General features: G+C 44.2%; 1 protein-coding gene across 5 annotated transcripts; it reads right to left on the bottom strand.

The window, feature by feature from the left end:
• Positions 1 to 1261: 1261 nt before the first annotated feature.
• LOC119214280 (core histone macro-H2A.2) lies at positions 1262 to 16316 on the bottom strand. Of its 5 annotated transcripts, XM_037465955.2 has the most exons (10): positions 15310 to 15545; positions 13623 to 13798; positions 11644 to 11750; positions 8959 to 9156; positions 7048 to 7146; positions 6779 to 6878; positions 6585 to 6674; positions 5657 to 5831; positions 1888 to 1972; positions 1637 to 1777 (listed from the first exon to the last, which is right to left on the bottom strand). In XM_037465955.2, the coding sequence occupies exons 2-9, from the start codon at positions 13792 to 13794 to the stop codon at positions 1927 to 1929; spliced, it is 987 nt and encodes a 328-aa protein (XP_037321852.1). In that variant the 5' UTR covers positions 13795 to 13798; positions 15310 to 15545; the 3' UTR covers positions 1637 to 1777; positions 1888 to 1926. The 5 variants fall into 5 exon arrangements, with proteins under 5 accessions (XP_037321850.1, XP_037321851.1, XP_037321849.1 ...); XM_037465953.2 differs by lacking the exons at positions 1888 to 1972; positions 15310 to 15545 and adding an exon at positions 16134 to 16316 and having other exon boundaries at positions 1262 to 1777; XM_037465954.2 differs by lacking the exons at positions 1888 to 1972; positions 15310 to 15545 and adding an exon at positions 16134 to 16316 and having other exon boundaries at positions 1262 to 1777; positions 13623 to 13795.
• Positions 16317 to 16591: the final 275 nt, after the last annotated feature.

Genomic DNA, 16591 nt, shown 5'->3' with positions numbered 1-16591 from the left:
TGACACGCCGCGACCCAAATCGATCGGTCAACGGGGGGTGCTAGCGGTGTCAACGTCGTCGAGGGGGTGCTAGCAGTTAGTCATCAGCCCTCAGGGGACTAGCGTCTTTACGAGCCGGCAAAAAAACCGACACTCCGCTGCATTAGAAAAAGTCCCTTAATTCTTTATTTTTTTTATTTTCCCATGCAACGGCCCGCGACCCACTAAAAACGGGTCCCACCAGTGGGTCGCGACCCACCAGTTGAGAACCACTGACCTAGAGCACATGTGTCAAACTCAAGGCCCGCGGGCCACATCTGGGCCGTGAATGAATTATCTTTTGCCCGCATGCTCAAATCTATTTACTATTAGAGCTGGCCCGCCGGTATATCGCACGCATCACAATAATACTACAAATCCCACAATGCACTCTGTGTCGTCGCGCATTCGCCTCAGTCTGTATTGCATACCACTTGTGTCAACTTCCCTCTCCCCAAAAATGGCTAAACGAAAGGTGGAATTTGGCTTGCTATCTTTTGATGCTAGTCTAGAAAAATGGGTTGACGCACGCAAGATGGGGTGAAATGGCACGCGAGGGGCGCACCAGTGGCTCTTGCGTCTGTGCGTCCTTGCGTTTCCCTGAAAACGCAGAAGCATAAACTAGGCTTTAGACTGGTTTGGAGAAGACTACTGTAACGGACTGTCCACGCAGATCGGTCACTGAAGTTCCGCGGCTTTAGCCTGCTAACAGTTAGCTGAACTGAGACAGCATCTAAACAAGGAAGTGCACATTCAAACTCGCCCAAGCATAAAATAGTCTGCTCCGTGTACCTTTTGATATTCCCTTTTACCGTAAAAATAAGACAATGAAAACACAGGTTTCTCTTGGTAAAACGTAAGACAAACAACTTTTTACTCCGGTACTTTCTTTTGGGGTTTTGCCTTTAAAACGAAAATACGAAGCGTAGCCGCTAAATCGGAAGTACGTATATTTTCACAGTAAGAGTCAACGCAATGGAGCGTTTGCATGCTAGAACTTAATCTCCTTTCTTCCACATTCGGTGCTTGAACTTCAGCAAGTTGTTGTTACCACGTTTACATGATTAGCAATTTGTGTTAAATAAGCGACTGAATAGATGTACCTGATAAAGTGACCGGTGGGTGTATGCGGAGCATCTACATTGTGATTAGCAGATCAATAGGTGGAGAAGTCAAAAGTATTGTGAGACACATTGTCTGCATATGGAATCTGAAAGAAGAGATTTCTGATAACAAGTCTGTCTCTGGTGTAAAACATCTGATAATTTATTTCAAATCAGACTGAGAACCACAGTTTTTTTAGTAAACTAAGTATATCTGAAACTACAGAGGCCAGGAGTTCTAAATGTACATGGAATGTAAAAACATCATCAAAACAACAGACCCTATTGGCAAACTGTATGGAGTGAAATGATCTAACCTATAAAGGATACAATCTCAAGGGACAGTAGGACATAAATGTGAACTCACACAGATTTTTTTTTTGTCTTTAACTAACATAGATTTCACATCAAACCCCCCTCCCACCCCTTGCCCCAGTATACACCACCTGCAACAAACAACAGTTAGAAAACCCTCTTTAAGCAATGATCCTCACTTAGCGTCCAGCTTGGCCATTTCCTGAAGATATATTCCGATGCTCTCGCTGTCAAACAGAACAAAGTAAATGTTTTTCAGAGAGGAGCTGCTGGACGACACAAAATGGTTGGAGATGGCCTTGAGGATGAGCTGGGCGGCCGTTTGTTTGGGGAATCCGTTCCTGTGGGAAAGATTGAGGTTGTGAGATGATTCTCACAGCAGGAGATGACAGTGTTTCCCTAGCATTAAATTGGGGGGGGGTGGGGGGCTTATCCTGTTAATCTTCCTTACACGACAGCATGTGGTTTCTGTCTCTACAGGGTTGCGCATTTACAATTCTCCACAGCTCTCTGTATCGCGCACGGCACAGTTCCGCCTTGATGTGCACACACACAAACCAATAGTGACAAACAACAGGGAAATACTGGCCTGAGCTTTTATTGACAAAGCTAAAAAGAAAAGTGCATCTGCTCTGCAATGCCTTTAAGGAAGCTCGGAAGAAAAGTAACTGCCTAATTTTACTTTTTGTTTTGTCCGATTCCTTTGCTACCGACATACTTTTTGGAAATCTGGTTGTGTACCAATATCTGGGCAATGGGGGTCAACAGGTTAATAGGCCTCCTGCCACAGGGCTGAGTAGCAGCGTTGTATGACAAGGCAAAAGAGTGTTTCTCCGCTCTGAGAGCCTACGCAAAGTTATCATTTCGACTTTCATTCGAAATTCTTTTTGACTTTCTGCCTTCTCATCATTTTACCTTTATCCTATAATATCGACTTCCTAACCCTTCACTTTTTTGTGGCAGAAATGGGCTTTCATACATATCACCCACTTTTATTACATTTTGTAAAAAGTAAATCTATTTCAAATATGAAAATAGTGCAAAAACTTAACTTAATAATATTTCCACATCAAACAGGAAGCTTTTCACCAGTGTTTCAAAGTATGAAAGAACATAAAACCTTTCCCACCTTGAAAAACTCAAGGGGCTTGTTCACGTGATCGGGGTGTTTCTTTGATTAGTAAGCTTCTTACGTTCAGCTGCCAGAATCTTAAGACACACAACACACCAGGGTCTCCCTTCCTGACCGACCATAGTGCTTCAAAGCAAAAGTTACGTATGTAACTACGGTTCTATGAATCCTGGATGACCTCCAGAGGCAGCGCTTCACACTGGATTATCTTCTGTCTCGTGCTTGCGCCGGTCGAGTCTTTATACCAACAAAGTCACCTGTGACCCCGGATGACCTGCTCTGCAGTTCCGGTGTCATCCTGGGATCACTCCTACGGAATTTTCTCGCGAGTTCACAGGATTCCGAGTGACTAAGAACTCTGGTGGTCATCCAGGATTCATAGTAGTTTCATACGTAAGTTTTGTTCTATTTCATCCTTACTGACCGCCAGAGGTAGTGCTTCACACTGGATGACTTGTATCAACAGAGTAACGATGATTACAAGTACCCACCTCGTACTACTCAGGCAGAGGAATCGGGCCAAAGAACCCTCCCCAGTGGGTGAGGGGTGGCGACGTTCACTTTCTAGTGTCTTGTGAATGTACTTGACTATGCCCAGGATGCCGCAGCACAGATATCTTCCACGGACACGCCTCTCAGGGCCGCCCATGACGTGAATACACTCCTCTGTGGCTCCCTACAGTCTTGTCGTCGACCTTAGTGTGCTGCCCTGAAATAGCAGCCACGTACACCTTCAGGGTAGATGGAGCCCGGCCTCAATACAGGAGGGACTGCAGAAAATCAAGTATGACATTCTGTTGGGGAGGCGACAGAGTGTGCAACAAAGCCTGTGTAGTAGGGTTGACCAAGTCCTGGCTGCCCATAGGGGGGGCAACAGCTAGAGTCTGTGGCCATGTTGGAGAACTCTGAGGTACGGTGGCAATATCAGAGGAAACAGTGGAAAGGTGTAAAGAAGCCCTTCTGGCCACATGTGAGCCAGAGTCTCCTGACCCAGAGGACTGGTCCTTTCCATCAGTGAGAACCAGTGGGGGCAGTGGGTTGACATTTCCGAGGCATATAGATTTACTTCTATCCTGCCGAAGAGATCCCAGATGTTAGATATGCCCTCTCCCTCAATGGAGATAGGGAGCCGGCACTTTCTTGAAACGAAAACTGCCCTGTTTCTGTACACCTTGACCTTGACCTCCAGATGAAAGCTGTTCAGCCATCTCTGCAGAGGGCGTAGCGACAGCAAGTCTAAGGGAACTACAACTGAGGCAACTGCCAGTTTGCCCAATAGCTGGAGAAAAAGAATGTAGGGCATCCCCTTGGAAGGAGGAGAGGCTGTGGAGAATGTTGTCCACACGCTGGGGTGACGGACAGGCACTCATGGTGACTGTGTCCAGAGCCATACCACTGGTGGCCGGGGGGTCCACTCTCTCGATGGCACCCATGGACGGAAGCGCGGCCAACTCCTTGTTTAGGGTTAGGGATCTTGCCAGGTCGGTAATGTTGGTAACTCTGACTCAGTTTAAGGCTGGGGGCCGGCATCGGAATTGAAGCTTGTACCCTTGGGTTAGGGTGGAATTTACCCAGGGGATCTAAGCATGAACTGCCCAGTAGCTTATCTGCTGGGAGAGAAGACCGACGAACGGCCCAGAGACATAATCTACTGGCCATACGGCCTCTGGAGGCTTTGGGGGGGGGGGGGGGGGGCGACGATTGCCAGTCGGAGGTTGTCTAGGGGGCGTTAGGGATTGTGCAGGTAGCGGACCGGCCTTGTAGTGGGATGCCCAGGCCGGTAGCGGCTACCGAGGCTAGCTGTGGGCTGAGACTGACCTTCGGGGGCCAAAGCGGGACCCCCTTCGCCTGCAAAGTGCAAGCCTGTTTCTGGTCTGAACTAAGGTGGACATCACGCACCTCAACATTAGGGCAAATGCTTGCACTGAGGTGTCCCTGAGGCTGGTGGTGGAACTTCAAGAGGAGCCTGCTGGAGAGAAGCCGAGACTGAAAGCATGAGGTGGGAAAGGGAGTTTACAATACCCCCCATGTGGGCTGCGGCATCATAAGCCTTAAATAGAAAATTGTCTGTGACCCTACATTGGGGTTAAGGGCACCTAGCATCAGACCTCAATAACTCCTCAGGGGAAACTATGAGGGACGCAATGGTTGGTTCAATGGATGGCATACGGGAAAGGCCGAATTTCGCTGCGTCCTGCCTGGCCGCCAGGGCTCGTTCATCTGATGTATGGCGGGACAGAGCTGTGGTGTCTCTCCAGCATGGGTTATTATTATATTCATCTAAGGGAGGAACGGAAAACGTAGCAGGGAGTGAACGCGCCTGAAGAAGGCACTTGCCAGCTGGGGCTCTGGCAGCTGCGTGCCCAACTGCAGGCATGACAGCGCTGTGTGGATGGCAGACGCCGTGGGGCTATTGACTGCTCTATCCGACACGTTCGTCGCTCAGGAATAGGAACCCACCCAGGAGTGTGTCTCTCCGCTGTACTCAGTGGCAGTCAGTAAGGAGGAAACAGAACCCAGGTACAGGTACGCCTCATTGTACTTGCTTTGTACTTGTACTTGATTTTCTTCCATAGTAGCCCAGTGACAGATGAGCCTCATTGTACTCGCTAGCTTTTACATTTTTTTCGGCCAATGTTGAGGTGGTTGCGTTGCCATCTGTTTTGCGCTTGCTACCCATCACAAATCTGTCCATCTTTGTGTATTGCTTGTTTCTTAGGTCTTTGTGGTCTTCCTGATCCTGTGTCTCTGTCTCTCTTCTTTCCAAAAGCTGATCACCAAAACCTCTGACTGAATCCATGGATAGTTTTCATCAAAAACTTGAGCACACATAATGATTTTCTCAACAGAGAAGAATCTCATTAATGATGATGAAAAATATCTTTGATCACAGCACTCTGCATGTTCTACGTAGTGCTGCTGTGCTAACCTGACTGCATTACACGTTGGAAGAGTTGGAAGATACTGGGTTCTAATTAACACAACTCTGTTTTACAGTGCATGGACAGTGCATGGACATGTTTATTTTCAACCCCAGTCTATAAACTCTCGGGAGAGGATCAATAGATGAGCGCAGAGTAACGCTCACCGTCCAGCAGGAAGAGCAGGGAACGCCACAGACTTGAGCTTCTTGTCCTCTGCTGCCGAGAGGCAGTTCTTCACCGTCTTCTCTAACTGGTCCTCACACTTCTCTGAACCCCACTGAGGTACATTACAGTGGATGATGAAACGAGCTGCCATTCCACTGGCCTGGCTCACTGCCACTGCAGGGTGTGAACAGACAAATGCAATTAAACATTTAGATGCAGAACTTGGATCATCCAAAGAGCATAGCGCATACTACTGTTATTAATTTATGGTATTGACTTGTCAAACTATTTGTTTTTTAAAATTCAGTGATGTGGCATTTGTTAAGGATAGTTTGAAAATGATTGCTTGTGACCTCTGATAACACTAAGCAGTGCTGAGAGAATGAATATAAATTTACTGCATTGGCTTTCTCTCTTCACAAATGTTTAGCTGACAGATGATGACGTTAGCTCAAGTGTCATTTAGCTACAGCTACACACTGTGAATAGGGCGGCGCAGTGTTGTAATCTCTTGTAAATGCCTCATAGCAAGAGAAGCCTGACTGGGCCTGTATGTGGAGTTTGCATGTTATCATCCTACAGTCCAAACACATGCAGGTCAACTGATGAATTTAAACAAAAGAAGATGGAGGAGTGAATGGTTGTCTGCCTTTAAGAGATCGATGAAAATGTTTGCACTTCAGCCTAACATGTCATCATTCAAAACATTCACACAATCATGGTAGAGCCTCCGGCCGCATTGAGTGTCTTGCCCAAGGACACTTCTACATGCTCTAGAAGAGCCAGGGATGGAACCAGTAATTTTCGGATTTAGGGAGGAACCGCTCAACGGTATGAGCAGCAATGAGGAAACTACAGATGGAAATTCTTCTAAAAATGTGTCTTTGAGAGAGGACCCGTTTTTCTTCATGTGTGAAGGTTCTGTACCCGAAGCCACCTCCAAAGGCCCTTGTGCTTTCCGCAGCTCCTTGACTGCCTCGAGGAATTCTCGGCCTCCAGCCTTCTCCAGGGCGTTGCCTGAAAATGGCACAGCACCAGGTGAATACAATGCTGGCTGGGAAAAGGAATGCGCTGTAACTTGTGAAGAAGGAATAGAGTACACATGAACATCTCATCCTCACCCACACCATCTTTGAGGTCCATCTCCGCATTTGTTGGGTTAATTATACCCTCCACTTTGATTGTTCCAATTTTGCTGATTTCACTCTCCGTTAGTGAAAGCTGTGGATTAACAAAGTCAACAACGAAGTGAGAGGAAGCAGCTGCTGTACTTAGTTCATCTGGTAAAATGCTGTAGATTAGGCTGAGATTGTCACCTTGAAGAGCTTTTAATAAATTCCAACTGATAATTTCAATGTCCGCTTCAGGCCATTAAATATCTTTACGTTACCTTTTGTCCAAGGAACAGGCTCTTTGCTGACAGGATGGTGAATCCATCTCCAGGACCGTCTTCCAATGTGGAGTTTGGTACAGACTCGTTGTTTGTGCTCTTTGCCAGATGAAAAAAACAGTGTGTGTGTTACACATGTAAGCCATTTGAGCATCCAACCTGAGTACTTGTTGATAGTGTATAAAGATGATTATAATACGGTTTGATGAAATGCAGCTTTCTCATTGGCTGCGAGTGAGTCACAGAGGGTGCATTATTGAGTGATAATTTACAGTTGCTGTTCAGATTGACCCTGCACACTCAAAGTAACGGGTTCGATTTTGACCTTATTATAAAAGCAATAAAGTACTTGAGGCACTACTTTATCTTCAATAATGTAGTATTTGTATTCGAGGGTTGCCCGCCCTCTGCGCGTCAGGCCTAACCACGCCCCTGAACTATTACATTATTGGACGATATAGTACAGCCTCTCGTACCTTATTGCTTTATTAAAAGATGCCTCTAATGCTTTGTCAAAGCCTCTCCTTTGTTTATATTCTTGATGGAACATTACACAATTTCTAGTTTAACTCTTACTAGCTCTTGATTTAGCAGATGCCCCAAGCAGATTCCCCAATCATTTGTCACCCCCGAACAAAAAAACAAAAAATGAGTCATTCCTTCTTTGTTGAATTAATTGCATTATAATGAGAACTTTTAAGATATCTATGGAAGCCCATTTCCGCCAGTAAAAAAAAAATAAAGGTTCAAAAAATCAAAATTCTGAGATAAATCACTCTCGATATAATCGCCTACGCAGGCTCCTTCATAGTTTGGTTCAGTGACTTTCCAAACCCTCCTGGCTACTTTTTGTCAAAAGTGAATAGCGACAAATATATTCTAGAGCCTCGCATTAAGACGTACATCCCTTTATGTAAGTCTGCGCTACTTGCAGGTCGCTGTGTTGTGCCAGATCCTCAATAAAGTTTACCCATGGTCATGAAAATACTCATTTAACGTTACGTGGACTTTGAATGCCGCTTAATACCCAACTGAGATCGACTTGTGCCGCTCAGAAAAAGGATCCTTCCACCGACCACTTTCCGCACTCAGCTAACTCATGCGGTTATTCCTGCATGTCCTGTCGGGTTTATGCGTCTGCACGCTCTGTTAAAGCCGCTGACCCCCCCCCCCCCCCAGGAAAACATTCAGGTACATAATTTCAATGCATAAATATTCAGTGCTAGAAGTTCAATCACCTTTTTATTTCAACCCCCGATGACACAGATTTACTTCCATAGTAGCCCAGTGACAGATGAGCCTCATTGTACTCGCTAGCTTTTTTATTTTTTTCGGCCAATGTTGAGGTGGCCACGTTGCCATCTGATTTGCACTTGCTACCAGTCACAAATCTGTCCATCTTTGTGTATTGCTTGTCTATCTTATATGCTGTCTTTCTGATGCTGTGTGTCTCTGTCTCTCTTCTTTCTGCCTCTTTGCTGCGCTCTGAGCCGTTCTGGAGGTTCAAAACACAGTGCATGTCACGTCTAAATGGCAGTTTGGCTTCTACCTTCGTGGCTGTGTTTTTGAGTTGGTGATGCAGCCGCATCAGTTTGGGATCAATGTTTTTTTATTGATGAACAGTTCAAACAAGTTAGGGACACGTCAGCTTGAGATGTGTTACTTTGTCGAATTAAGGTCTCACTATTGTTATAGGGTTGCAAAATGAATCCATTTTTAATAGCAATCACGATGTTGGCTGCCACAATTAAATGAGCATGATGTGCTACATATCTAATTCTCCCCCTCCCCACTATAAAAGTCTGAAATAACCGTTTGCCCGACTCGCCTCTACTACCCCCCCTGAAGTTGTAAACCTAGGGGAATCACTGCCTCCCCGAGTGTTTTGTCCATTCTGTTGAGTCAACTGACCTTTGGCTTTCGTCCTCGTTTGCCTTTAACCTTTTTGAAGGATTTGATGGGTTTCTTGCTCTTCGATCGTTCAACCTTCTTCTCAGGGACCGATGCCTGGCTGTCCGTTTTTACCCTGACCCCCCTCTTCTTGGAGAGCAGCTCTGGGTGTATCCGAGGCAGGACGCCTCCATTTGATATGGTCACCCCCCTCAGAAGCTGATGGAGAAAGCGTGAAAGACTGTGAGACACGGTGACCTGTCTGAGTTGTGACAACATACACTCACCGGCCACTTTATTAGGTACACCTGTCCAACTGCTCGTTAACACTTAATTTCTAAGCAGCCAATCACATGGCGGCAACTCAGTGCATTTAGGCATGTAGACATTGTCAAGACAATCTCCTGCAGTTCAAACCGAGCATCAGTATGGGGAAGAAAGGTGATTTGAGTGACTTTGAACGTGGCATGATTGTTGGTGCCAGAAGGGCTGGTCTGAGTATTTCAGAAACTGCTAATCTACTGGGATTTTCACGCACAACCATCTCTAGGGTTTACAGAGAATGGTCCGAAAAAGAAAAAACATCCAGTGAGCGGCAGTTCTGTGGGCGGAAATGCCTTGTTGATGCCAGAGGTCAGAGGAGAATGGCCAGACTGGTTCGAGCTGATAGAAGGGCAACAGTGACTCAAATAACCACCCGTTACAACCAAGGTGGGCATAAGAGCATCTCTGAACGCACAGTACGTCGAACTTTGAGGCAGATGGGCTACAGCAGCAGAAGACCACACCGGGTGCCACTCCTTTCAGCTAAGAACAGGAAACTGAGGCTACAATTTGCACAAGCTCATCGAAATTGGACAATAGAAGATTGGAAAAACGTTGCCTGGTCTGATGAGTCTCGATTTCTGCTGCGACATTCGGATGGTAGGGTCAGAATTTGGCGTCTACAACATGAAAGCATGGATCCATCCTGCCTTGTATCAACGGTTCAGGCTGGTGGTGGTGGTGTCATGGTGTGGGGAATATTTTCTTGGCACTCTTTGGGCCCCTTGGTACCAATTGAGCATCGTTGCAACGCCACAGCCTACCTGAGTATTGTTGCTGACCATGTCCATCCCTTTATGACCACAATGTACCCAACTTCTGATGGCTACTTTCAGCAGGATAAAGCGCCATGTCATAAAGCTGGAATCATCTCAGACTGGTTTCTTGAACATGACAATGAGTTCGCTGTACTCAAATGGCCTCCACAATCACCAGATCTCAATCCAATAGAGCATCTTTGGGATGTGGTGGAACGGGAGATTCGCATCATGGATGTGCAGCCGACAAATCTGCGGCAACTGTGTGATGCCATCATGTCAATATGGACCAAACTCCCTGAGGAATGCTTCCAGCACCTTGTTGAATCTATGCCACGAAGAATTGAGGCAGTTCGGAAGGCAAAAGGGGGTCCAACCCGTTACTAGCATGGGGTACCTAATAAAGTGGCTGGTGAGTGTATATTGTTGTTCCCAGCTGAAGCTAAACAAAGTGTCCTTCATGCATGTAGAAATCAGCTGCTACACACATCATTTGCTGTCACCTGACAACATCACTACCCAATGTGCCTTGCACTCCAGTGACAAAGTTTAACATTATCATGAGATGAGTAAAAAAATAATTGCATTGCATCCATTAGATAGATAATAATCCTGGGATATTTAGCGTTCCTGGAAACGGTAGCAGTTACACTAAAGTTTAACATTTCAGAGTCTCAAAATAAATCAAATGTACGGCATGCATTGGGAATGATGGGAGTCACTGGTGTAACCAGCAGAGTAGCCGAGGATAAATCATTAGGGCTGTCAACGAATATTCTATATTTGAATATATATTAAAACGTGAAAATTAATATTCAAATGTGAAGAAAAAAAAAACAGCGGCAGCAGCAGTCTGTTTTCAGGTGGACGCCCTACTGTACTGACTTATATTGCATGAATAAAACAGACTAGATTGCTTCTGAGGTACTCGCTTCACTACCTGCTGAGGTACTCTGTTCACTACCTGCTGTGGCTCAGGTACTCGCTTCACTACCTGCTTAGGCTCAAGTACTCACTTCTCTACCTGCTTAGGCTCAGGTACTCGCTTCACTAGCTGCTTAGGCTCAAGTACTCACTTCACTACCTGCTTAGGCTCAGGTATTCGCTTCACTACCTGCTTAGGCTCAGGTACTCGCTTCACTAGCTGCTTAGGCTCAAGTACTCACTTCACTACCTGCTTAGGCTCAGGTATTCGCTTCACTACCTGCTTAGGCTCAGGTACTCGCTTCACTACCTGCTTAGGCTCAAGTACTCACTTCACTACCTGCTTAAGCTCAGGTATTCGCTTCACTACCTGCTTAGGCTCAGGTACTCGCTTCACCATCTGTTGAGGTCACTCTGTTCACTACCTGCTTGGTAACTCTGTTTATTAACTGCTCAGGTACTCTGTTCACTACCGGCTTAGGTTCTTGGATTCAAGACAATGAAGAAACAAAATAAAAACACCTGGTTAGTAGGAATATAATGATCTATTAATATAACACATTGGAATGTGAGTGTGAGAAGCTGGCTGGTTTGTACATATTGGTGTTTTCTTGGGCAGATGTATCAAATGATTGCCCATTTTTGACAACCTGAAGGTCAACACCAATGTATCAGTCAGCCAGTTAAAGAGTATTCTTACCTGGTTGAGCTCCTCGTCATTGGCCACAGCCAGCTTAATGTGCCTGGGAGTGATCCTGCCTTTCTTGTTGTCCCGCGCTGCATTTCCTGCCAACTCCAAGATCTCAGCTTTAAGAGAAAACAAAATGGAAAAAAATCTAACATTTGTGTTGTCTTGATGCAGCTAGTTGTAGTTGCATCTGCCATAAACGTAAACACAAAACGTTGTTGTTTTTGAACATCTTTGTCATTACCCAGCATATTGATTACTGAAAACTGAAGCCATGTTAATTTCCATACCAAGTTTATTTTTATACAGTAGGCTAAATAGTAGTAAATAAAGTTTTAAACTAAAGACACGTTTTTATCTACTCGCCTTTTTTGGACCATTCATTTTTAAATCTGTTGTCTTGAATATAATTCGTACTTTGTCCCATTTTGGTTATTGTTGACAAATATATTTGTATGTGTTGTACTTTTTAATGCTGTCATACACGGTAGTCTAGTGTGCTTCGCATATACTGTGGGTTAAACGGTAGTTTGTTATGCCTGTAAAGGGAGACACAGTAATCCATTAAACCAGCGCGGCTAACTAAGAAGCCTCTAATGCATATATTTACAAATGCCATTTCAAATTAATCTCATAGCACTTGGTCATTTTTAGCTGTATTTAGATGTGGTGTATACATTTAATTAACTTGCACTGCAATGATAGTAAAAATGTAATGAATAAGCTTCAAGTGAACACAAGGAGGGGGTGGGGGGGTTTCGGAGTGTGAGAGTTTGTGAATGTGTGTGTTTGTGAGTGTAGTATAGCAAGAATGCCAAATGGCTGCAATGTGTAATTGAGTTTTTTTTTCACGAACGCAACGTTTGAAGAACTTTATTAATATTTCAAATAAAATTCATTATTCCTAATCTTTTCAAACTCTTGATTATATTTTCTATTCATTTTGCAACTCATTTGATAAATAAAAGTGTGAGTTTTCATGAAAAACACTACATTTTTCTGGGTGACCCCAAACTTTTGAACAGAAGTGTATGCCCACACAAAGGTACCTCCAGTAATTTCCCCTACCATTTAACAGGGCAGTTCCACCCCGATGGATACAACAAAACATGCACACCTGAGCCGCTCTCACTAGCGGAAAGAGCGCATATCGGAAAAAACTAAGGTGTCGCAGAAGAACATAATTACTGCAGATGAAAGGCTGAGCAATAAAAACATAATTCCAAACGTTATTTTAAAGATGTATGGAATGCAGCACATGCAATGTTTCTTTGCAAAGGATGTAGGTAGCTACTGTAAACCAACTTTCCTGATACCTGAAAACCCAAGGATTCAGGAAAAAACATTAAAACCAAAAGCTTAATTAATTTTGCATTTAGAATGGAACTATTTGGGGGTGATCATAGGGAATACACTATTTTATTCAAAGTTCATGTTTTTGTTGTTCAATGAAAGAATAATTCTAAACTCATAATGAAAGAATACTATGCATTTTATGAAAAACATGTAATTATTCAAATTTGTATTAGAAATGTTTGCATACATGTCTGCTTTTGATAAAACAATGTTTTGTCGTATATGACAAAGTAAATACAGTTAAATTATCACAAAATGTTCAGTTTATTCCTTTGGATATTTTGCCACCCTACCAAACATAGCGTGTATTCTGACCGGTTTACTTTTCAATTTTTTACACTCAATCCATCAGGAACAAGAATATAATAGTGGAAAAGTTTGAATATAACCTATAGTCGGCTGAACCGTTTTCCCGACTACTACTGACACTACTTGAATTGTTTTAAAAAGCAACTTTACAACAGATGTAAATGATGTTTTTGCACACTTTAGTAGAACTGTAGAATTGTGCATTCAACACATAACTCTTGCAACAGAACATTAAACAAAAGTTGATATATTTACAGCTAGAATTGTACGTTCAAGCCACATCTGATGTGGGTATGTATGATGATTAAATCATGTGATTTCCCTACCTGCCAGGTACTCGATGACTGCTGCCATGTAGACAGGTGCCCCCATACCAATACGGTATTTGTGCGTGCCGGTGCGCAAATACCTCATCATCCTACCCACAGGGAAGATAACTCCTGCCCTAGCTGAGCGGGACAGCTTGGTGGCCTTCTTCTTTCCTCCTCTGGCAGACATCCTGCTAAGGACACAGAATGCAACCGTGGAAAATGGATGGATGACTGACAGAACCCATGCTACATGTTTAACATACTTATTGTGAAAAGATTAGTCCTCCTGAAAGGCCAAAAGAAAGTGGCTTCAGTCCATATTTGTAGTGACATTTTAGTTTTGCTGCCACCCTAATACAATGGAGATACATGGAATTTTGTTATTAGTCATGTTTTATTTTTAGTTATCAGTTATCTGAACACAGCATAGACAGTTTTCAGATGGACCTTTCTCTGTTTAGAGTATTTTGAGTAAAACTGTAGACACCTTTTTTAATTGAAGGTTAGCTTTTTAACATTCAAAATGTACAAATTAGACCAAAACCATCATGTCAGCGTAGCTCATTGGGCAAATTGTCTGAGTGCTCTGCATCCATGGAATTGCAAATGATTAAGTTTGCACTAAAAAAAGTAAGGAAATTAACTAGTGATTCCACAAACCCATTTGCCTGGACAAGCTTATTTTCTTTATTTGTATCACAATTAGGTTGCACTGATGCATTCATGCATATGCTTTTACAAATGAGTTATGAGGGTAAAATTAAATGAGACGATAAAGACCCTTTTCACTGGTGTTTCCCTCCCTATATTTCTTCAACCTTTTAATTACTTGTCAAAAATATTTACTGTAAGGAATATCAACCTAATCCAAACTCCCGCCTCATACAGAGAGCTGGGAGACTCAAAGATGCTCATTGTCGTGCTTGGAGGACAAACAACATATGTCCACTGGCTACACCTCTGAGTGCTATAATGAAGGCCAGTCGTTTTTTTATTGTATTTTCCTCTCCGCTAACATATGTTGCGGAGGGAAGGTCACTATTCCCTCCGACGTTTGCATGTAAACCAGCCCCGGCAGTGACTGCTGTAGCGGGCTGCGGCCTACAGCACCCGGCAGGAACTCGCATTATTTCCACGTAGGCATTAACGAACAGCGGAACCTCACCACCGGTAAAGGTGGAGGACACGGTGCGTGCATGCGAGTGGCGTAAGGTGCACGAGCAGACTCTGAAGAGACTGAAATGTGAACGCGGGCTACGTAAGCTAGCTAGCGACACTGTAGCGAACGTTACACTCTACGTAGCTACGCAGGCGTTAATGTCGACTCCTGTATCCGTTATTTGTATAGTAGAGCAGCAGCACTATGTTAAACGGGGAGATGTATGTCTTTGGTTCATGTCAGCCGGGAGCAAAACCATGAAGCCAAGGGTCAGAGCAAGCTACGCCAGGTCGTCACCGTTTGGCTAAACTAAAATATCCGACGGACATTCCTCGAGTCACTTTCGCTTGTCCCTTTATTATAGAGACATTGACCGTAACGGCCTATTTGTTTAAACAAGCCCCCACCCGCCCCCTTATTTTTTGTGTAGCTAGCCTCCAATCCTCTGCATGTGTGTAATCACATCCGACATGGAAAGTAATGCGTCCCTGTCAATCCGGATACGTTAGAATCTTTTTTAGGAAAAACCTTCAAAGTTTCTACCTGTGTCGTCCTCGTTCGCACTAGTCGGACGTGCTTCTACACGGAATACGGACGGATCCCCGGTGACAGGCAGCGCGCTTTGTTTTGGTCGGTGTTATTAGCCGTCCTTGTACGTGCTCTAGCTTCCCAACCTTTGGAAACCCCCCACAGAGCAGGCATGAGCCGCGTATTCTGGTTGGAGGCTGGCACTGTGCTACTGATGCTGCAGAGGGGGAAAATACAGTGAAAACGCCCCCTAACGTGGCTTCAAAAGGGAAAGCGACGCGATGTGCTTACATATGAATTGAATATGAAATTTTTTTGATGGCAGAGCATAATAGCCTAGTTTAAAAGAGCCTATACGCATCTCAAAAATACCTTAAGAGTAGACTTTGTATAATTGAGTGGATGTTTTTCAGCCTCCAGCTGGTTTCTTAGTGATTTACTGTAGGCTAGACGTATGCATGAAGCCTGCATAATTCCATGCCCAACAGGTTGGTGACCAGAACAACATCTCCCCTTAATCAATCCATCCAGCCTATTTGATGCGGAAATAATTTTGATGAGTCTCAGCAGCCAATTACATCCCTTGACACCATCTTTGAAATTCCGATGCCAATATGATGGTGAAAGATCAAAAACCCATTCACTTAATAATAGCAGTCAAATAAATAGAAAAAAAATACAAAATGCAACAAATCATTCAACTGATAAAGGGAGTAAAGGAAAAGGGCTGCAGATGGAGCCAGCTCAAAATCCATACACAGGTATGACACAAACTGAATTTTCCAACTTAACACTTGTGTTCTTCACTGGTTCCAGCTAGGTGACCTTATTGTTCTCACCTCCCTGGTTTGCCAGCCACGCCTCGGAGGAGTCCGATTTCTGCAAAACTGAGTCATCTGCGGTGCAATCCCCTGCAGGCAATTGGCTCAACTTCTTACATCTTATCTTGTATATTTTTTATTTTATTTTACTTTATGTTAAGTGTAGAGAGATGTGTGTTTCTCTCTTGCTCTCACATCCGTTAGTCCTGCCTGAGGATTGGCTGGCCCTGCCTCAAGAGCAGCCTGTGGATTGGCTCACACTACGGCCATTTCAGCTAATAAGAGATACAGGACACCATTTTACAGCCTCTCTCTATTTGCTCACGGCTGACTTTGTCCATTAAGATTTGTGGTGGGGGAAGTGGTACTGAGGTAAGACATGCATACACGCAGAAACTATTGTTAGTTGACTAGGTTATGGGTTGTTGCCACCAATGTATTTCTATTACCTTTGGACACTTTTGTAGAAGAGAGGC

This window comes from Pungitius pungitius, chromosome 13, assembly GCF_949316345.1.
Source record: "Pungitius pungitius chromosome 13, fPunPun2.1, whole genome shotgun sequence".
NCBI classification, from domain to species: domain Eukaryota; kingdom Metazoa; phylum Chordata; class Actinopteri; order Perciformes; family Gasterosteidae; genus Pungitius; species Pungitius pungitius.
The sequence above is the reverse complement of the archived record's forward strand: the minus strand, read 5'-3'. Positions and strand labels throughout refer to the sequence as shown.

Excerpts from the sequence above, each read along its gene's own strand:
- LOC119214280 (XM_037465953.2), bottom strand. The coding sequence starts at position 13,794 with ATGTCTGCCAGAGGAGGAAAGAAGAAGGCCACCAAGCTGTCCCGCTCA. Across the intron at positions 9,157-11,643 it reads ATGACGAGGAGCTCAACCAG|CTTCTGAGGGGGGTGACCAT; the intron begins GTAAGAATACTC and ends TTTCTCCATCAG. Across the intron at positions 7,147-8,958 it reads AACGAGGACGAAAGCCAAAG|AGCACAAACAACGAGTCTGT; the intron begins GTCAGTTGACTC and ends CATCTGGCAAAG.